Source organism: Pholcus phalangioides, unplaced genomic scaffold (genome assembly GCF_987345545.1).
Source record: "Pholcus phalangioides strain wild (caught in Gottingen) unplaced genomic scaffold, Ppha-v1.0 ptg000010l_1, whole genome shotgun sequence".
In the NCBI taxonomy this organism is placed as follows: Eukaryota; Metazoa; Arthropoda; class Arachnida; order Araneae; family Pholcidae; genus Pholcus; species Pholcus phalangioides.
This window is the reverse complement of record NW_028301603.1, coordinates 18,218,681-18,241,520: the sequence shown is the minus strand read 5'-3', so window position 1 is coordinate 18,241,520 and position 22,840 is coordinate 18,218,681. Positions and strand designations below refer to the sequence as shown.

Below are 22,840 nucleotides of genomic sequence, written 5' to 3'. Positions count from 1 at the left end.
GGAGTTGGTGTGCGGTGTAGTAGGCCATGGTTTCTGAAGGCCATGGTTGAAAATGTTTTATACGAGCAGTGTTCGGCTTCAGCTTGATGCATGGAACTGATTATTTAAAAAAGGCTGGAGTTTTCGATCCCTTCTGCGGAATAAAAAAATATATATTTTTGTATTAAAATAATGTGCCGTAAGTGCTCGAGCAGCCGCGGGCCGTCTTAAGAGCATCACGGGCTTTCCCGGGTGATTTTTCTGAGGCCCTACCACGTAAATTATGGAAAATTTCAACCAGATCTTATTTTTGTGAATCTAATGCGACAATGCCTTAAGACGACACTGTCGAACAGCTGGTGTTTAAGCAACAAAAACACTGCGATGACGACGTTATCGAGAGCACTGCCGTGGCGCTTTTAGTGAAATTTCTAGGAGGCCAAAATAGTGCTAAAGACGCCAAACGGGAAAACGCCGTTGCTCTTGCTCGTTGGGCAGTTGCTTTACCTAAAAGTAAATAATAGAATCGCCCGACGTCACGTAACGTGACGTAGCCAGTGTTCTTCTCGTGATCAGTGGACTATATCCAGTATAACCATACCCTGCCAGTATCTATTTCTGACGAATCACCGTTATATTGGGTATTTTTTCTTTTAGATACAGTCTCAAGTTTGTAATTTACACCTCGTAGCATTTCTTTTATTTCTATAGATCAAAGTGCACAATTGATCTACTAATGACCATAGGCGGGTTTTGACTTGGAAGTCTGGGGGAGGGCAAGGTCATTATTGCTGGGGGGGGGGCACGATGATGATGATGTCAGCTCATATATACATATATACATTAGATCAGTCGACTCCACCAGTGACGCTGTCACAGGTGGAGTCTCCCCCCCCCGTATCTCCGCCCATGCTAATGACCCACAAAAATCATGTCTTATTCTGTAGAACTTGGTTTACTGCGTGGGGCCCATCTGGGCACTTCTCCGGGGTGTCAAGTGACAATTAGATCTGGTTCCGATTTTCAAGAGTAAATATGCAAATAGGTAGGTAGGAATTTTTAGCTAGGTAAGTAGTGCCTCTCTCAGAAAAATTGCTTTGTATGAGGGCGTATGATAATGTTAAGACATGAAAATTGTGAAAAGCTAATCGAAAAACTCATCAATAACGTGAAGTCTAAGTAGTATAGTTTGCAATATTATTAGTTTCTTGTCTTTTGTGCCATCCTTGTGATCTTCAACTGTACAATCAAGTGTTCTTAAAATTTTAGGATCTTCTATCGGATGATCGATGTTGAAAAAAAAAAGAAATTACATTAAAAAAACCATTTGATGTTCTTGCGATTTCTACAGACGCAAGGTGTAGCAGAGTAGATAACGGAGTTTGCAAAGTAATACGAAGTGGTTCATAGCTAATTATTATTTTAATTAATAGTAAAGTGAAACAAAAAATATTACATGACGCTTAGCACATACACAATACACAACCCAATCTCCGCGAGTACAAATCTCGACTAATGACGAATGAACTGACTTGGCGGTACTACATATTTCGGTCGCTAAGTCACCGCTACGGTTGGCGAGATATCGTAATTCAACAGATATCTTTTTTGTGGTGCCCCTTTAGTACTGATACCTTAAGCGCGTGCTTATTTTGCTTAATGGGTACTCTGGCTCTGGGGCTAGCGCACCAGCCTCTATTTGACTATAAAAAAAAAGGCTGTCGTTCGGAATCAGCAAGAAATTGTAGGTCCCGGTCAAATTAGCAGAAAATGACCGTGGTGAGACAAAAATGATCAAACAAAAATAATAACATCAGAAGTAGACGAGAGATAAAGAGGGATTTTTACTGTGTTACTCACACCAGGGGTTCTTAAACTTTTTCCACCCGCAGCGCCCCTTTCCCTAATCAACGACTATCCGCGGCTCCCCTAAGCAGCTTAACGGAGAATCTGTATGGAAAACTTTGTCAAAGCCAGCCGTAGCTCCGCAATGCACCTGACCAGCAGGGCTGTCTTAAGAGCATCAAGGACCCTCGGGCCAAGGGATTTTTCTGATGCCCTACAAAACAAGTTCTCGAAAATTTCTACCAGATCTCATTTTTTTGAGATTCTCACTTTTTCTCTTGAGGGCCCCCGGGCCGTCCTCGGGTGGGCTCTTGCTTTAAGCCGGGTTTTCCTAAGAATAGGTATTTTGCGTCGCGTGAACCGAACAGTATAATTTCGCGTCGGCAGCAACGTGTTACATAATCATGCTACGTGTTTGTGTTTTCCTAGTGTGGCGCATCAGATCAGGGCGGCTATATTAAAGTATGTGGCGTTGGCATCAGCTACTCTGTGTCGTCTGCACGCTCCGGTTTGAAAGGAAGGTAAAGAAAGCACTACAAAAATGAAGAGAAGATCGGTGAAACGCGTGGCGCACGACGCATTTGACTCCTCCAGAAGCAGTCGGCTAATCACGCTCGACGTAAAGCGCTGTTGTGAGGCGTATTGCGCTCTGTAGGAAAACAGTCATGCTGCTTTTCTTATTGGTGAGTGGACGGCGTGTCGCGTTGGGCGAATCACGTTGCGCGCGGCACAGGAAACCTGCTGCTAGGAAAACCCGTCTTAAGACGGCACTGCTGACTAGGGTGCCACAGCGAACAGTTTGGGAACCCTTGACTAACACTGTTTGTGCTGCCATCTAACATGCGTATTGACACTGACTTATTGGGTGATGATAGAGTTCGGGTTAAAGCCGGGTTTTCCTAGGAGCAGGTTTCCTGTGCCGCGCGCAACGGGATTCGCTCAGCGCGACACGCCGCCCACTCACCAATAAGAAAAGCAGCATGCCTGTTTTGGGGCCGTTAAAGTATTACATAAGCAAATTTTTAGCCATTTTTGACCCCCTTCCCCCACTTGTCAGCAAAATTTCGTCATCAGCTCTGCCCCTCTGAATCTTAAATCATAAGCATTATCCACACCTCCTCCACTTACCCCTTGTCATCACAAGTCAGCAAATCGGAACCCCCCCCCCCCATCGAGGATGACGTAATACTTGAACGGCCCCTTTCCTACAGAGCGCAATACGGCTGACAACAGCGCTTTACGTTGGGCGTTATTGGCTGACTCCTTCTGGAGGAGTCAAATGCGCCGTGCGCCGCGGTTTTCTCGTTATTCTCTTCACTCTTGTGTGTCTTATTTCCCTTCCCTTAAAATCGGAGCATGCAGACGACAGAATAGCTGATGCCAAAGCCATATACTTTATATAGCCACCCTGATCTGATGCGCCTCGCTAGGAAAACACAAACGCGTAGCGTGATTTTGTAATTCGTTTCTGTCGGCGCGAAATAGTCTGATTCGGTTCACGCTGCGCAACATACCTATTCCTAGGAAAACCCGGCTTTAAAGAGCAGAATTTTTCATTCAGTTCCGTTCCTCAAAAGTGAAGCGCATAAACTGAACTCTATAAACAGTTCAGTTATTTTTTCGCAGTGTAAGGACACATAGAAAATGAATAACCCCGAAAAAAGCAGACGACACGTAAAGAAAGAATATCTGCTGTTTGATTGACACTGTTGGTACTGCCATCTAATCCTGAAACAGAGAATTTCCCATATTGTGATGATGATAAGTTTTTTTGAGATATTTGAGTGATGACTAAAATGTCTTCCGGCGGATAACGAGAAGCACACAAGGCATTTTGTGGACATCTTTTGAACTACGGTGAAGCCTGTGAAATGTGGGTCTTATGGTCATAACGATTCTCTGCATCGCACACGTAGCCCTCTAAATTCTCAGTAGATGACGCTCCAGCTGAACAGATTTTTGTTTTTTTTTACCCCCATCACATTATGAAGTTCTGAGTTCTGACCGTTCCGATGTTTCTTTTTCGGAAGTTTGCGTCAGCTGTAAACAAAACGTGGTTTGTTTCTTAAAAATTGTAATCTCAGTAAACAATTTCTGTCCATTAGCCGATTGAGTTATGGAGGAACTCGTCGAAAAGATACTGTGTTTCCTTCACGAGAATGGCGATGCCAGTGCTGTAGATTCCCTGCATTTATCACGAAGTTTCGATGTGGACCATCAAAAAATCGTTGGGGCCATTAAAAGTCTACAGTCTTTGGGAAACGTGAGATAAATAATTCATTTATTTATTTATTTTCATATAACAGCTGCTGCATGGGTCCGGCCACTTGGCGACTTTTCGTGCCTTTTTTTTTTCTCGGCGCCAAACATGTCTGATGGCCTGACGAAAAGTCGCCGATACCGTCAGACACTTCTGAGGGTGGGGGGCACACGATGACGATGATGTCAATTCATATTAGAGTTGCCAGATTGGCGATTTCCCCGCCAAATTGGGCTGGTTTGAAAATGGTTCGGATGGAAATTTTTGGCTTTTGTGGGTGGCGGTTTTTCCAAAATTGTGTTCATGGCGAATTTCTCCCCATTTTTCTTTATTTTTCTTTGCTTGGGAGCAAAGAAGTTTTTCTTTTTTTCACCTTAGTCCCCACCTCATGTTGTATTTTCTTCCTGACAAGGCAGAAGGAGTGGGGGACGGGGGCATCTCACCCAACTATGGAAAGCCTGAACTTTCAACCATAATGCCTTTGCCACCCAATGATTGAAGGGACCGTAAAACAAAAACTTGGGAACTGTCCTAGGTTCTAGATCAGTGGTTTTCAACCTTCATGATACCGCGGCCAATCGGTTATAATATATCCAACACTATAAGGGAGACTTCAGTGATGTCACGAGCTTCGCGCGGAGGCCTTCTGCTATAGAAGGTGTTGCTCCGTCCCGACAGATGGGAAACACAGTATCTAGACCACAGAAGCCTGTGAAAGAAACTGTAGCCTCCACAAGCGTGGAGCTGGCAGGGCTCAAGCCTAGGAACCAGTTCTGTCTTAACGCATAGGCCCACCCGAGCATGGGCCCGGGGGCCTCAGAAAAACGAGAGGTAGTTGTATTTTTCAGGGATTTTCCATGTAGGGAATAAGAAAAATCACTTGGCTCTCGGGCCCATGATGCTTTTAAAATGGCCCTGCCAGGAACCCAGAAGAGTTCTTAAACTTTTTGTTTACTAGACCGTGAAAAATCTGGTCTGGGACCCATACCTAATTTTTAAAATCATTGTACCAAATTTCGTAGGCACCTATGCACAATTTGAGGCAGTGTCGTCTTGACGCATGGGCCAACCAAAATTTGCGAGATTAAGCATGTGAATTGGTAAGTTGGCATTTGCAGTCTCGATAGAGGGCTGAGCAGAATCAATTTGTCCGGGGGCCCATGATGCTTTTAAGACGCCTAGACTCAGGCCATATCTGGGCCGTTTTTCCAGGAGAAAGAATGTGTAGCCCTGACTTTCGCAAAATTCTAAAAAAACATTTTTTAACGAAAAAGTGAAAAGGGGGGGGGGGGAGTTAGTGACTATAACAGGAAAAGAGTTATAAGCCACTTTTGGAGGATAGAATATCGTCAAACTGTAGCTCTCTTGTTGCTTCATAGATGGCAGCACAAGTTCAAATATTTTGGGCTACTTTTTGGTTATTTTTGAAGAGGATTTTGGCTGGAAATTTTTTAAGGACCTGGCAACTCTGATTCATATATGCATATATACATTAGATCAGGTTGGTACGGGGGTGTGGGGTGCCCCCTTATCTTCGACCATGACTATGGGCGCCAAAAAAAAAAACATCATTAGCATACAAAACAAAATAATAAAAACCACCAAGCATATTAATAGCAAAAATATCGCTTTCTAGACTAAACATCAGTATGAAAAAAAAGAAACCCGGAATCATTTTTTTCAATAATAAAGGGATCGAGCATAAGGAATACCAGGCATGAAAGTTTCTCTGGGTTCCTTGTAAATAATAATAAATAATTTAATAAGACAAAAGGCATGACAATGGATAAATAAGTAATAAATATAACGAATTAATAAAATGGAACTATACAACTTGACCAGTACAACTTGATAATAATCCAAGCGACAAGAGAAGGGAGTGATATAATAATCTAAGAAATGGAACAATGGTTGCTTCGAATTTTTGAAAAAATGCTGTGAACAAAAGAGGAAACCATTTTGGCAATGCTAGCACCATCTGGTATTCTCCAGTGAAAACTGGGAAGATGCAAAAAAAAAAAAAATTTTTTTTTAAATAGCAACCCAGAGCCCCATTATGATGGTCTTGGCGACTTACCATAAGGAAAAAGTCACTGAAGTCTTGGCAGACCATACCAACTGCTCCATTTTCATAATCAACCAGTGCAGGTAAACTAATATAGGGCCATCTTAACAGCACCATAGGCCCTCAGCCAAAATGGATGTTTTTGGGCTCTAGTTACGAGTGCTTATTTACATGCTGACTCTCGAAAATCATTGTACTAAATCTCATTAGGCCCCTGTGCGCTTGTGCCCTATCCAGGACAAGGTGACGGGAGGGGCGAATTGTGTAAGTTCACAATTTGATTGCCCCATATTTTATGGCTCATTTTAGACAAAATTTTGTATTTTGGTTGCCTCTTGGAAGGGGGTCACTATTTCCATGGCCCCTATTGTTATATCTGTGCCTGAGTGAAAGCAGGCATCTTCAGCACCGAATGAAGCGGAAACAGGCATCTTCCAATTCAAATTTGGATGAAAGGCAGACATCTTCAGCTGTGAATGAAGCAGAAGTAGACATTTTCAGCTGTGAATGAAGCAGAAGTAGACATTTTCAGCTGCAAATAGATATTGCTTCAGTGTGTACTGTGCCTTTTTGTGTGGGTGCATCAGATCATCCTAGATTTTATGGGACAGGCGAATTTCCCTATATTATGCGGTTCTTGGGAGGGACGATCACCCTCCCCCTGGATCTGCACTTGGCCCTCCCCCATAGCCATGCACAGATAAGCCCCATTCTTTGTTCCTCATTAGTTTGGGCAAACAGGAATTCATTCCCATTTTCTACAGTGAAACCTCGCTACAACGACAAATCACCCTATAACAATATTTCTCAAGTCTTAGTTGGAAATGCCTATACTCTAATGTTAAACTGCTGCCTCTCTCTATATAATGATGATCCCTCTTCAACAATACTTCTTCTTGGTCTGTAGAGTATCGTTATTTTGAGATTTCACTGTGCAGCATTCTTTGAAGCATAGTTACTTGATTATGTGTAACTACTATCGCAAGAGATGAAAGAAGTACAGGTTGCTTTTAGCTTATTTTGCACCTTCATAATGGTTTCATGAAATTCATCCAAATGAGAAAGTGGCAATACTCCAGAAAAAAAGAAGGGGGGGGGGGGGAAGGAAGACTGAAATATAAAAAAACAGCCAATTTTGCGGCCCTAAAAATTTGTGCCCTGGGCGCATGACCTCTTTGCCTATGCTTGAAAAAAGCTCTGGTTGGTCCATGCATTATGATGCACTGAGACAATCTCTCTCTGTGTATGACTAGCTAGTGAATAAATTATATTGGATTATTTTGCATATTTTTGAGTTCCCTAATGCAATTAGTAAAGAAAATTGTATATTCTTCAGAAAATAACAGCTGAGCAGAAATCTATCATGACGTGGACGTTGACTGAAGAAGGTGAAGAAATCGCTCAAAACGGCAGTCACGAGGCTCTGGTATACAATTCTATCCCCGCTGATGGGATACCTCAACAAGAATTGATGGTAAGTGAGGTTGATGATTAAAAAAATAAGATTTTTCCGAAACTAACAATTTTTTTTAAAATGTTGATAAAGACTATGATTCCGTACTGACATGCTGAGTTGGATCCCAACTTTGAGGTGCGAATGCGAGTTGGGTAAATTAACAATATACGGTATACTCTGTTTGTTGATAATTTTTTTTTTTGTTGCTTGATTTCACATTATTTGCAGCTTGTTTTTTGAGGAATAGGGTGGGGGAAATTATTATAACAAACGTTGACTGTAGGCCTATTATAGACTGTATCTATGAAAATGAAAGATTAAACACTTTGATGTTAGTATATGTTGAATTGCTCTCAATGTTTCAAAACAGTATTACATGAAATCAGACCTTCGCACCTTAACTGTCTGCAAGGGTGGATCAAATGGAAACAGAACAGCGGTTATAATTTGGTTTATTTTTGTATGAGTTTTAAAAATGTTTGTGTAGAGATAGAGCGAAGTAAGAAAGAGGTATGACATTGCCCTAGTTAGTTGCTCGGAAGCTCATGATATGTGCTGGCGGTTGGCCAACCGCCAGTTGGCAATTGCTGTTTTTTAATCTGTGTTTGAGGGTAAAGGAGAGCAACATAGTTTTTGTTTTTTAGTGGGAGAAGGAGTCAGAGTTCGCGAAGTGCATCGGCGAACAAAGGTAGTGTATAAAAACTGTTTACCGTCAATGACTCGTATGCAGGACTGCCACAAGCGTTTCTGAAATGGACGAGAATCTGTGAGTGATGATACGTGACCTGGTCAAGGTCACTTCCCCATCCCAAATGCTTTGATGAAAGAAGTCGGCCAGATAATCAACCTAAACAGACAGTGCATAATAAGGGACTTCAGCTAGAAGTTTCGAGTGAGTTTTGGTTACATTCATGCCATAATTACAGAGAAACTCCATTACAGGAAAGTGAGCACACAGTGGAAACGCTTGTGCCAGTCCTGCATTTGAGTCAGTGACAGTAAATGTTCTCCATACACTGTCTCCGTTTGCCATGTTACTTTGCAAACTCCAACTACCTCTGCCACTAAAAAAAAGAATAACACCACATTGCTTTTCTTTACTTGCAAACATTATGCAGACGCAGATGAAAAGCAACTGATTACCTGTTGAATGATACTGTTGGCCGATCGCCAGCACATATGTGATTCTGTATGACTACCTTGGGCAAGTCCATTCCGAAGTAGAAGTTGCCTTCCTTACTTCCCGCTCTCTACACAAAGTTGTGCTACATTCTTACCAGAATGAACTAAATAATAACTGCTGCTATGTTTTCATTTGAGCTTGTACCAATAGTTGCATTATTAAGGACATTGCATAGTGAGGACTTATTGTAAACGTTGGATGACGTATTGAGCATTGATTTTTTGTTCTACAGAAGACTGTTCCCAATGCGAAAGTCGGATTCAGCAAAGCGATGTCGGCTGGTTGGATAAAGATAGATAAGACTGGTGGCTCTGGACCGAAAGTTTTCAGAAAAGTTAGTGAAAGCTTTTGTTTTTCTCCTCTGCTTTCAAAATCCTCTCCTATCTTAATTAAATACTTTTTCCCCCACAATGGTGTTAATCACTAGCACTCGTCGATTTCATGTCTTGTGTTAAAAATTCCAGGTTAACCAAATCAGCGACAAAGTTCAGGAAGCTGCTCTGAAAATTAAGAACTCTAATGCAGATGCTGTGCCCAATAAATTGAAGCAAGATCTGAAGAAAAGAAAAATTCTGCAGGAAGTGTAAGAAGAAAAAGTTTTCATTTTTATCAAGGTTCTGGAATATACAGCAGACTCATGATTATTCACCAAGTTAGCAACGAACAACAAAATTGGGAACTTGTGCCTTAGAATATATTAGCTTTGTACATATTCTACATATTAAGGTCGTTCAAAATGAAAATAAAATCTTAGAGATAAACCACCCACAGATAATCAGAAGTCTATCATATTTTTGATGCGCCTACTTTTTCTATAAAATGCCATAGCTGCCAAACTCTCCCGAATTTCCAATTTATCTCCCAAAATTCAGAAACATTTGTATACCTCCCGAATCTTTACTGCATTTGCAAAAAAAAAGACATCCCTACGTTTAGAGAGGGAAAAAATGTGCTCCCGAAGAATATACCTGGAAAGAGTCTGTTAACTGTACGAAAAGATGGTATACACGTATGGTAAGTTGTCACCAATACACCAAATCATAATCGAATGTTTCATTTTGGCAAGCAAACGGGACCAATTCTCCCCTCTGGAATCCAATGGATGGATGACCATGCATTCAGTTTTAAATACATTTAAGCCTATACATTTTTTTTCACTCGATGGCAATACTTTACTGAGGAATTTAGATTTAAGTGTAGTAATGATTAGATAATTTTACTTTGTGTTGGGTGATGGCTGGTGTGACATCTCAATTTTTTTATGATCGACCAACCTATGAATTATAATCTCAGAGTTTCTTTTCGCTAGTGGTTTTTGGTCTATTTTGTCTATTTTCCCCCCACCTAATTGGCGCTAATTTTTTGTAAATATTTTTAAAATACTTTTTTGATACACTATCAGGTCGCCATTAGAATTTTCAGTTATTACTCCTCTCAGTAGCATATGCAGGATTTTCTTGGGGGTGGGGGTCATATTTTTTTTCCTTATCACTGGGGAGGGTTTTTATGTTAGGTACATCATAATTTCGGTTCAGGAAGAGTGGGTGGGGAGTCGCTCAACTCTAGAAACCCCTTTCCATATACCAATGATTTCACTCAAGATAATGAAGAAAAAAATACTTATGATTTTACTTTGATTTAAAAAGAAGTCCCTACTTAGTTTCCGAAAATCCCTTTAGTATTTATCTATCTGAGGTTTTGTGCTGTATTTATGTCAGCGGAAAAATTTCCCTGATTTTTGTTTTCTAGGGCAGCTGTAGAATTATTTTCATAAAAAATTGCATGTAAGAATATGTTTTTTAAATTTTGTTTCGAATTTCAGTGTTGTGAAAAGCTATAGCATCGAGAAAGGACCAGACTTCAGTACCAAAATAGTGAAACAAGAAACAGACTTGACACCAGAAATGCTATCAAGGTATACTCTTACTTTTGCATCAATGTTGTATCTTTTGCATGTGCCATGTGCTACCACACATGCACAGCTTTTAGAATCGCTGACAATATCAAGAATGAATGAACATTTTCACACAGCTGAGAAACAAGGTGCTTTCATTGCATTCAAGTGGTTATAGTAGTTTTAATGATGCTCTGTCTTCATACGTCTCTCTCTGCAGTGGTTCCTGGAAGGATAAGTCATTCAAACCTTACAACTTCAAGGCTCTTGGGATACCGCCGGATTGTGGCCACCGACATCCTCTCATGAAAGTTCGAGCTGAGTTCCGGCAAATTTTTCTCGAAATGGGGTAAGTTAGTTTTTCGATAATTATCTTAAGCCTCCCAAGTGGTTCCCAACTTTGAGGCGCGAATGCGAGCTGATCTCCCCATTGAGAAGTCTTGCCAGAGACAGCAACAGGCCTACAATGGTACAAATATTCAATCATTGCACTTCACTCCTGAAATATAGATGGCAGCACTGAAAAATCAAACCAACACTATATACACACTCAGACTGTTAGGTACACACACTCACACTTTCAGCACAACCCAGTAGGCAGTAAATTGCCCATGGTTGTTAACCAGAGCTTGGCTTGAAAGAAAGAAAAGATCTTAGGCATCGGCTCCTACATAGCTGCATTTGTAGTAATTTTGTTCATTAATATGTCATAACTGCCAAATGTCAGGATTTTCTGGGGGCGCTCCCAAATTTATAAGCCATCGCCTGGACTTTTGAAAAATTCTGGTATATCACACATTTTGACCCAGATTGTTGAAAATTCCTAATTTTGGGAGAGAAAAATAATTTCCAAAGAATTTATTCAGAAAAAGACTGCTGCTTTTGTTTTTACCCCACACCCCCTTCAAAAGGATGCCACAATTGGGTCAAATCACAGAGAAATGATTCATTTTGGCAAGGAAAGACAAAATTTGCCAAACAGCCAGCATCAGTTTTCCTTCTCAACAGCTGGATCAGTGAGATGTCTCGTACCTTTACTGAACTTGCATCCCGTTAGGTCTCTATCATATGCACCGGAACTTAGGGGCTGAAGTCATTTGACTCGTCCAATATGTTTTGTAACGGGGCTGAGATCCCCCAGTAATTTCCAAAAAAAAAAAACAAAAACAAAGAACAATGCAATGCACTTTCCCTCTCCTGTGTACTTGAGTCCCGTATATACGGTATGACCCCTCCAGCAACTTTTAGCTACCCCCAATGTTTTCTTCATGTCAGCGCCTCTGGTCTCTGTCCCATTCATGAGCCAGCTGGAATTTTTTTGTTGCTGCGATTTGATTTGAGTGTCTAAAATGACAGGTAATTTAATTTTTTGTTTGGCAATTTCATGCAAAATTGTTGATGGCTGGCATGATGTCGCATTTTTCCAAAGGAGAAAAAAATCCCTATGATTTCTTTTAACATTTAAGAAAAATCGATTTCATTTTTTCAAAATTCCCTTGTATATTGTATTTACTGGTATATAGGAGATCTAGACCTGCCAACTCTACAGATTTAGGCAGGAGACTCCAGATTTGTTAAAATTTCTCTAGATTTTTGCAAAAAATTAGATTTTACCCGAGCTTTCACGTACTTGTGACGTCAATGACTGCTGTCGTCGTTAGGGAAAACACCCATAGAGGACAGCCGTGGTCTTTCCCATCGAGTAGCCGTAAAAAAGGGTCTTGGTGACCGCATTTAAGCAACTGGCAAAGACGTGACTTTGTTTACATAGCGTTTATCAGCAATCATTTATCAGGGGTGGCAACCATTATCGGCAACCAAGGTCATGGTTGCCGAAATTCCTGTATAATTGTTATTGTATTCCATTAACAGCCGTGTGGTAAACACAAGTTTTTTCGTCAGCAGCTTTATATTTGGAAGTTTTATTGAAGTTATGATTTTTCATCAGTACTGAATTTTCAATGAATCCCGAATTATCATTTTCAATCAGCTGAAATTATCATCACTTCTGGAATTATTATTTCTTAAATTAATTCCCATTTTTAATTTTTTTGTCTTTCAATGGAATTTTTTTATTTAGATATTTTCTTACGCATGCAAGACGACCTGGGTTTCTGAAGCAGTGAAAATTGAATGAAAAAACCTCGTCCTATATGCGAATACACACAGTATTTGTTTTTGTATGGAATTCGGATCTGCATGAAAATTTCGCTAATTCTTATTCTCTGAAGTGATATGATATGTGTCTCCACAGAAAGGTAGCTTCAACATGATACTACTTCACCAAACACGAACTCTGGCCATATCGCTATATTGCAATTTACTGCCATTAGTGAGATTGGTGGAAGTGAAGGCGCTGTCTATCGGTGGTCGCCTCGAGTTCGTTAGGGAAAATATCTATATCCTCCCTTGGGTTCGAACCCGGGACCCTGACAACAACCTTCACGATGGTAGATGAACATCGTACCACCATGCCACTCGGGCACCATTCAACATGATACTGACATAACATGAAAATTCTGGGACTGGAGCACTGGAAATTTTCACTTAAAATTGTGGAATACAGATGGTAGCAGCAATATAGCATGAAACAAGCATAACTCTGACAACATAAATATGTTAGGACCACACACAACATGTTTTGGCACATTACCAATTCATTAGAAATTCCTCAGAGGAATGCTTACGAGGTGCATGTGTGATTAAGTATTTGTAATAACTATGATATATAGTTTTACCTCACAGTTTGCTTATCTGATGAAAATGCCATTTTCCTTGATGCTGCAGCCGACTTGTTGTATCAAATGTTTTAAAAAAATAAAATTTAGATAATTCATTTTTTTTCCCCGTTGGAATTTCCCTTCTTTATGATTGACCACATAAAGAACAGATTTTGTCTGTTTCTTCGTATAAAAAACAGGAAGAAAAAACAAGGAGTGGGGGCTTAGCCGAGTTTGGTCATTGCAATGGATTGAATGATGTTCACGTGTTGTTATATTGGGTAAAAAATAACATGGCAGAAATAAGAAAAAAATAGAAACCATGTCATGTCATAACAGTTGTTGCAATGGAACGGTCATTATAATGGTAGGTATAACAAGCATTCACTGTATAATGATAATCCATATTATTATGTCTTTAAATAAAACTATACAGAGCATTTGGTCTTTTTTCTGTTTCACAGCTTCACAGAAATGCCTACAAATAATTACATTGAAAGCTCTTTCTGGAATTTTGACGCCTTGTTTGTACCGCAGAAGCATCCAGCTAGAGATGAACATGATACTTTCTTTATTTCAGGTAGTTATAATGCTTTTGATCAATCTTTCGAATATTATATGTTCAGTAAAACTCTGATATAGTGGTATGATCAATGGTGGATAACTGAAATAAATTCGCGAGTTGTTAATTTATGAAACACACCAATAAAAAAACTGTGTTTCTCAAAACTTTCATTGGCTTAATCTTTTTAACCATTGTTCATTCGTAATCATTCGATCTTGACAAGCTCACATGATGAAGGCTCGGCTTAAATTATGGTACCATAAAACATCTGTAGTTATAATTTGTAACTAAGGGATGCACAACCTCCAGTCCAAATTCAGCCTATGAAAGGGTTTCATCCGGCCTGCAAAAGTTGGTTTGGAAGAAAAATGTCAATACACACACGGCAATAGATATCTAGGCTGACCATATCACCAAACACCAACTCTGGCCATATCACTATATTGCAATTTACTGCCATTAGTGAGATGGGTTGGAAGTGAAGGCGCTGTCTATCGGTGGTCGCTTTGAGTTCGTTAGGGAAAATATCTTATCTATATCCTCCCTTGGGTTCGAACCCGGGACCCAGACAACAACCTTCACGATGGTAGACGAGTATCTTACCACCATGCCACTCGGGCACTTTGCTTACCAACTGTCACAAAAATTTCTGAAAAACACTAATGACAGGAAACGAAGAGCTACTGCTAGTTGAAATCAGTGAGAATGTAATTCGCCAACAAACATGTGGGATGAATATATGACTATAATTAATTACGATAGAGTCATAATTACATAATATAGTTTATAAGTGATGACAATAGTCTTAGTTCTTGATCTCAAAAATTCAAGTAGACTTCGTTGAAAATGGGGAAGAAAATTGGGCATTTTCTAAACAAGTTGGGACAGCAAAAATTAAGGAAATGTTCTGTAAAATACAAATCGTATGGTTACCATTTCATAAAAGTTTCTGGCATGCAAGCAGCAGAAATACTGTATATCTGGCCGGCAGACTGATGAGGCATCTCTTCTTTAGCCCCCCCCCCCACCCCAACAATCAGGGACAAAATATCTCAGCTCAACATAAATGGAAGAAATTTATTCCAGCTTTCACTGTTTTTTTAACCTGTTTTCTTATCATGGCGAACTCCCCCTCACCATTCCCCCCAGTGTTCCCCTCCCCATCTTTTTTTTTGTGGAGCTATGTAAATATTTATTTATTCTTGCATGACTGATTTTTTTCTCTCAGAAATTATAAAATAGAAATGCACTGCATTCATATTTTACCCCCTTCTGTTTCTAACTTGTGAACATACAAACCAGTTTTTGAGATTTATCGCTGATACAATAAAACCCTCTTAACAGACACCCATCAGATGCGGTCACCCCTCTTTTACAGTTAAAGAATAATTTCCCCGGGTATAACAAATGTATGCATTTCAAACCCCTGATTAACGGTCATCCCTCTTTCACAGACAATTTTTTTTGTCCTGCTGCTGTAGAAAAAGAGAGGTTTTACTGTACTTCAAGTACATATTTTCCAAATTCGTTAACAAAAGCCTGTACATGGGGGGATTAAGTAAGCAGGTGGGAAAAAATATATAATTCTTTTTATTTTTGCAGATCCCCCAAAAGCTGAAAAATTCCCAATGGAGTATCTTGAGCGAGTTAAAGAGGTTCATTCGAAAGGTGGCTATGGTTCACAGGGGTCAGTCTTTTTCCTTCGATCAGTTGAATTCATGATAAATTCTATCTTGCATTTAAATCCTGTATTTACTGGTTTCTAAGTATGGTGTTTGTTTAATGCTTCTCAGTTACAACTGTGAGTGGAAGTTTGAAGAAGCGCAAAAGAATGTGTTAAGAACTCACACAACTGCAGTCAGTGCCAGGATGTTGTACAAGCTTGCACAACAGGTATAAACTCTACACATTTTTTTAATTCTATTAACTATGGCCTGGGTAAGCAGGACATCTCACAATAAAGTAATAACTAGTGTTTGGGTTTTTGTGGCAGGTCATATTTTAGACCTTTTCGAACTATTGGTCATATTTGAGCATTTCTGAATAAATCAGTCACAGTTATATTTTAGGAATTTTCAAGCAATTAGTCATGTGTTTTGGTCATTTGTCACTGATAATTTTAACCTATAGGCATTTTCTCCCAAGTTTCAGTATGTACATACTTTCTTTACTCGTCTTTTTTTTGTTTGAAAAGAAAGAAAAAACCTTTGCTTTACTGGTAGTTACTACTTAGTTCCGGGGTCAACCACTACCTCTTTCATATATTCTACATTCTTACCTATATTTATTGTATATAGGAGGTAGTTGGCAACCCCCTTTGCTATGTTTCAGAAAGAAAACCATGAATGGCTGGCCAAGGGCTCATGAAAGATCTTTGGACACACAAGATCTTTAAATTGAACTTGTTTTTGTCATACCTGAAGTCAGGACCATAACTAGAATTTCCGTCAGGAGGGGCTTGGTTTTTCCCTGCCATGTCATTGTTAATGCTCTATAACTGTGTTTTGCATAATATATAAAACAGTCATTGGGGGGTTGTTACCTTGAAAGGAAACATATAGGGTAGTAATTTGAAACATTGGGTAAAATTGAGCATTTCAATCCCAGTTCATTGTAATAGAATGGTCACCATAACATGTCATTATAACAAGCCTTGATTGTATTTTGAAGTAAAAATCATTTCATTTTCTTAGCCTTGAAATTTGTCACCCTCTCAAGATATTTGCCTCCTCCCTTCTAGTTCTGGCCGGGTCTGAATTTGTGTGTTCAGAGTGCAAAAAGTTAAGGAATTTCTTGCAAGAGTTTGGTGACAATATTTTCAGCACAGATGGTACTATTTCATTTTGTAAAATATGTTAAAAGTTATATGCGGAAGTGACTTAATGTGGAAGAGTAGATGACTTTGCCTAATAGTACTCAAAAACTACCCAGAATCACTCTGAAGACGACACCCATAGTATATCGAAATGCATTAAGAAATTTTTAGTATTTCCTGGTATTTGCCTTATTCGTTGACAAATTTTTGTGACTTAATGTATAGCAACATTGCTAGTTAGCTAAAGGAAGAATCAGTGAGATTGCAAAAAACCAACAAAGTCTGCTTTATGACAAGAATTATTAAGATATTCTGTGGTGATGTTTCAAAATACCTTTGTAAAATGATTCCTTCAAAAATTCCTTAAAAGGAAAAATGGTTATTTCTCCCCCTTTATTTGAACATTTAAAAATACATCTCGTAATTCAGTAAGTGAGATTCTAGAATGTAGGTAGGTGTGACTTTTATTTGAATTTGGTGAAATTGATTAAATTAAGTTACATTTAAAAATTTTTAAACATACAAAAATTATATTGTCATATTTTAACATCATATTTCCATGTTTTTCAGGTCATAAATGCTTGCATATTTCTAAGATTTTTAGGTCACAGAAATCTGATCTCTAGTAATAACCATCAAATAATGTTCTGTATTCAGATTTTTGCTGCCCGGGCAACAGCCCCCCTTCCAGTTCCAGCTCTATAATGAGCCCATGCACCAAGACGGCTCTGCATCATCGAATCACGATGAACTTGTGCGATTTCAATCTGGCATGTTGAATTACAGTTTCAGCCATGCAACTGCCTAGTATAGTTGGAAATGGGACAAATCATTCCATGGTATTTGCTCCTAATTGCCGATAACCCTGGGTGGGGAGGCTCAAAAACGTTATTAGGCATTGATAGCTTTAAATAAATTAGACACAATTTTTCAAAACTTAAGGAACAATTTAATCAAACATAATTAATTATAAAAAAATGGTCATATTCAAGGAAGAAAGAGAGCGATAAAGAACATGCTTTCAGGATGGCGTGGCCCAGCCAAGTGTGTCTCGCAACAGTAAGTCATTCGTCACAATGTGCACCCGTAAAGTTGAAGAGACAACCTCTTCAAATGAAATAATGACTTATCACTGAATGCTTGGTTAGTGGGAGTTTGTTTTTTCAGTTTGTAGCCAAGAATTCATGAGAGATTAACGATTTCACTTTTATTTTATCACTAGCTATAATAACTGGTGCTGCCCAGGTTTTCTTCAATTACTGGGAGGATTGAAAAAGTGACAAACCATTGTAAAGGAATAAACTATTATACATAATACTGGTAGCATTAAAGAAATGATAAACCATTGTAAAGGCATATGCATGTCTGAAATGCATTGCTAGGGAGCCACAGTAATCAGTAAATATTCTGAAAGTGATTTTTGAGGCTCAGAAACCATTGTTGCCCGACAGTTTTTTGCCCATTTGGGGCATTTGCCCTGCTCTGACAAAATTTTAAAGTAGCCTATCGTTCAATCCTGGTCCTTCAAAATTTGACGATGATTGTTCTGAAATTGTAGATTAGTATAGAGAAGTGTTTTTCAACTGTCAGGCCCTAGCATCAGTCAAACCTGGCCGTGAGTTTTTCACAGTTTCATTTTTATCCATTTATTTCACATTAGTTGTACGTATCACTGGGCCTTCCACTCACAAAAACAAAATCAACCAGGCCCTGGGCTTCCAAAGGTTGAGAACCGCTGGTATGGAGAAAATATGTACACATAAACACTGGAAATCAATTTTATATACAGTCGATCCTGCTTATGTTTTTCGTAAAACCATCATGAAAAAATGTAAATGGGAAATCTTAATGAGAATTACTTAAGAGTTGAAGTTGAGACCACGAAAATATGTCGTACTAAGCTGGAAAACATAAGTGGGAATGTTATAAGTGGGATCGACTATATATAAAAGATAAATCATAACGTGTCCTGAGAATAACAATTTTTACTCATATTTTTTAAAATAATCACTGACATCTCTCGAATCATTTTTTTTCAGAAGGAATTCAAGCCAGCAAAATATTTCAGTATTGATAGAGTATTCAGGAATGAGACACTCGATGCCACTCATTTGGCAGAATTCCATCAAATTGAAGGAGTAGTGGCTGACTACGGGATATCGCTGGGAAACCATATTGGAATTTTGTACCAATTCTTCAATAAGCTTGGTAACTGTCATTTAAATTATAAAATTTTTTGATTGTCATCACAAAAATTATTTTATCAGAATTCCTTGATAGAAAGTACTGTAAAACACACAGACAAATAATAAAAAAATATAATCCATGATAATTTCATTGTTCTTGTTTCTAGGTATAGAGAAGCTCCGTTTCAAACCTGCATACAATCCATACACAGAGCCGAGTATGGAAATATTCAGTTATCACGAGGGTCTGAAGAAGTGGGTGGAAGTTGGAAACTCTGGTATGTTCCGACCTGAATTGCTTCTCCCGATGGGTTTTCCTGCAGATGTCGTCGTTCTCGGCTGGGGGCTATCATTAGAAAGGTATCAATATATTGACATATTTTAAACAAAATTAACCCCTTAACTCCCCAGAAAGGGAGTCTGTGCGTCAATTGCCATGGGTGTATGTATACATCTTTATTCTTTGTGATCGAAAGAGGATGGCACTGTGGAGCGGATCGTGTAAGATTTCATCGGTAGTTAAGGGGGGTTAGGATGATATTGCTCACACAAACACTCCCAGAAACACAATAGCGGTTGGGAAATAGTGGCTAAGATTCAATAAGCAGGATTGCGCAGAATTTGGAGATTATTAATTTTGCCAAGGTTTTTGCCCCTTGGCGACACAGAATTTATTTGCTCACCAAACATCTTCAACATCATGAAAATCAAGATGGCCACTTAAAAAAAGAAATACTGTAGCATTCAAATGAACAAAGGAACACAAATTCAAAAATTGATCAAGAGAATATATGTGGCTAGAATATTCCAGCTATAGAACGTTGCGAGGAAGAATTCTCTGGAACTATGAAAGAGAAAGTATTGGTCTCTGGATTCACCAATCCATTACACTGTATTTGGATTTGATATTCCTATATTAGCAAACTCGATGCCAACCAAATTCGTAGTGTCAACACTATTCAAAACCATGCTAGCAGCATATTTCGGCCAAGAAACTAGTTTCTTTTGCAGGTATCAGGCCAACTTTTGTCAAAAAGCGAAATATTTTCCCTCTGAATAAAGAATGCTCATGCCAGTGCCGTCTTAATGCATGGGTCCACCTGGGCATGGCCCAGGGACGTCAAGAAAAGAAGGGGCCTCACAAAAATTAAATGTGGTTGAAATTTTCGAGAATTTGACTGGAAGGGACTTGGAAAAATCACTTGGTCCGGGGGCCCATGATGCTCTTAAGACGGCCCTGGCTCATCCATTAAAAAAATTTAAAATCCATGAGAGCGAAGGATGTATGATGACAAACACGATAACAAGACTTAAGACAGTGGTGCTAAAATAGATAAAAAAGGCACGTTGCCTTGAAAAACATTGTCGCAATTGAAAAGGGCTGAAACACCAAGGTAATCGATTGGTGACAGAGGGGGAAAAAAGCCAAATTTGGCACAAGCAGGAGTCAAAGGTCAGGTTAGTCAAAGATAATGATGCAGGTTGATTTTCATGGTGTTTAATTTCCGAATACTAATATAAATATGTTTTACAAAATAATTTTAAATATCCTCTAACCTCGAATCTAAAGAAACTGGCAGTTTCATTTGTTAATTTAAATTTCAAAAAAAATTCCAGCATTTGTTTGATCAGGGTCAAGATGACCATAAATATACTCTCACAAGGACTTTACCCTTTACTTATGTCCCCTAGACATATGCTGTCTCATACTGAAATTGATTTTTTTTTCCATTGAATCAGATGAACTTTCAGCAAAGTTTGAAGCTTTTGACATCACATTGTTAGGAGGTCAATGTTTGTTAGTGTGCAAAGAAATTCACAGAGAACAATTCACTGAAAGGAAAATTAACTGACAAACAATTCATCAACAAAGTTGATTGCAGTCGAGCGGTTAGGAAGCTAGCCTCACTGTGCAGGTCTGGGTTTGAATCCCGGTTCGGGCATGGATGTCTACTAACATTAACAAATTCCCTCAACGGATCATGCTGATTCCTTGGGAATGTGTGTGGATCACATTATTTTTTAAAGTAACATGGTGAGTTAGTGACTGAGCAAGTGAGTGGATGAATGAGCAGATGAGTTACTCATATGGATGCTCAATTTCTCACTGTTGTCAGGGAATTTTCCCAGCTGTAATTTTCCCATCTGTGAATTTTCCTATTGATGAATTATGTAGTGGTGAATTTTCCATAAATCATGTTTGTTTCTCTGCAGAAGTTACATTAAAGAGACAAATAGATAAGAAGTAACAGGGACCTGACCATAAAAAACCAGACCCTTATTTTGAAGGACATTCCCATTTCCTATAACTTATGTCGTCCTGCTTCTTTCCCCCCCCCCTCCGCAAAATATCTTATTTGTTTTTGAACGAAAAATCTTGACTGAACTCATACACTGAGATACTTTTTATTGCTTATAAACTACATAATGATAATTATGACCATAAATACAATCAAATCCTGTTATAACAAACTCCAAGAGACAGGAGGAATCACTTCGTTATAACAAAATTTCGTTATAAAGGAATTCTAAGTTTTTGCACTGTTTCTATGTAAATTTCTCTGGGGGGATTTGGAAAGTGTTTGCGTTAAAACAAGATTTTTGCTATAGCAGTATTCGACTGAAGTAATACAGATATTCATGTCACATATTTGCCATGTCCTTTTTTTGTGAAATACTTTTTAGTTCAATGCATATTTATTATAGCCTTTTATTTCCCACCTGAAGGCAATTGCTTTTTTATCAATATCAGCCGTAATTGGTAATTTTTTCCATGTTTGGTAACTTTTGTTTTTGGCAAGAATCAGCAATGCCCTCGATGAAATACGATCAGCCAAAGAAAGAAAAAGAAGTGAATGGTTCAGTTTCAATAGAAATAAATTCTATTGAATTATGGTAGTTTATATAAATACAAGAGGTTGATTTTTCGATGAATGCCTCAGTATTTTAAAAATGTATCGGTAGAAAAATTTACCCAGACTCTTGTTGGTCTTGGAATGAATCACTGATGTTATAGACATATCACTGTACTTAGGTTCTTCACAGTCATCTTTGCGAATGTTCATTGTTATTCATCTCAGAGAAGCCGTTTGAGCATGACACTTGTATTGTTTTTCATGTTTAGCTGTCCACAGTCATTAACACCATGCTTTTTAATTTTTAGGGCATAAAATTAAATGCACAGAAATGATCGAAAGTGTATACTTTGAATGTTGAGCTAACATTTTGAAAGTTTATTTATTCTTTGTTTTTTGTATGAAACTTTTTGATTTCTCCTTCTCAGGCCTACCATGATAAAATATAACATTGACAACATTCGAGAACTTTTCGGACATAAGCTCAACCTCCACATGGTGAATAGCAATCCGATTTGCCGGTTAGATAAATAAAGGTGAACAGAACTATGTTAATATAGAATTTATTTATTCAAACGAACGACTCTTTCTCTGTATATTCTGGCGATATGTTTTGAATAAAACCAGAGACAAATGCTTCAGTACCTCTGTATGCAGCTGTGAGCATGTTTTTTTATTTTATTTTATATAACCTAGGACTATATTTCAAATATATACATACCTCTACTCACATCCCAGGATTGTTTTATTTGTGTCTGTTATATCTTGATGAAAAATAGTTATTCTAATATTGTTTAACATGTCATGCATAGCATAAACAGTGTATGTTAATTGGGAAAAGTTCTCAATGCTAAAGACCATTGGTATAAAGTAATTTTACTTAATGTTTTTCCAACACCAGCTGTTGACATCATCAGGTGGTGTCGTAACTTGATACTAAATTTGAAGATTTGTTTTCTAGCTGGAAATCCAAGACTTTTTGACACAGTTAACCAACCAGCCAATGAGCACAGCGTG

General features: G+C 38.5%; 1 protein-coding gene across 2 annotated transcripts; it reads left to right on the top strand.

Annotated features, from left to right (window-relative positions):
• Positions 1-3,823: 3,823 nt before the first annotated feature.
• On the top strand, positions 3,824-22,467 carry alpha-PheRS (phenylalanine--tRNA ligase alpha subunit). 2 transcript variants are annotated; one of them, XM_089237771.1, is made up of 12 exons: positions 3,824-4,087; positions 7,486-7,623; positions 9,021-9,122; positions 9,253-9,371; positions 10,611-10,703; positions 10,903-11,031; positions 13,867-13,982; positions 15,570-15,654; positions 15,761-15,860; positions 18,825-18,990; positions 19,136-19,328; positions 22,252-22,467. In XM_089237771.1, the coding sequence occupies exons 1-12, from the start codon at positions 3,941-3,943 to the stop codon at positions 22,355-22,357; spliced, it is 1,494 nt and encodes a 497-aa protein (XP_089093897.1). In that variant the 5' UTR covers positions 3,824-3,940; the 3' UTR covers positions 22,358-22,467. The 2 variants fall into 2 exon arrangements, with proteins under 2 accessions (XP_089093897.1, XP_089093896.1); XM_089237770.1 differs by having other exon boundaries at positions 3,825-4,087; positions 18,822-18,990.
• The last annotated feature ends 373 nt before the right edge of the window (positions 22,468-22,840 follow it).

What these genes read in the sequence shown, in the direction of transcription:
- alpha-PheRS (XM_089237770.1), top strand. Translation starts at nt 3,941, where the DNA reads ATGGAGGAACTCGTCGAAAAGATACTGTGTTTCCTTCACGAGAATGGC. An exon ending in GACCGAAAGTTTTCAGAAAA is followed by an intron (nt 9,123 to 9,252) that starts GTTAGTGAAAGC and finishes TAAAAATTCCAG; the next exon opens with GTTAACCAAATCAGCGACAA. An exon ending in CAAATTTTTCTCGAAATGGG is followed by an intron (nt 11,032 to 13,866) that starts GTAAGTTAGTTT and finishes TCTGTTTCACAG; the next exon opens with CTTCACAGAAATGCCTACAA.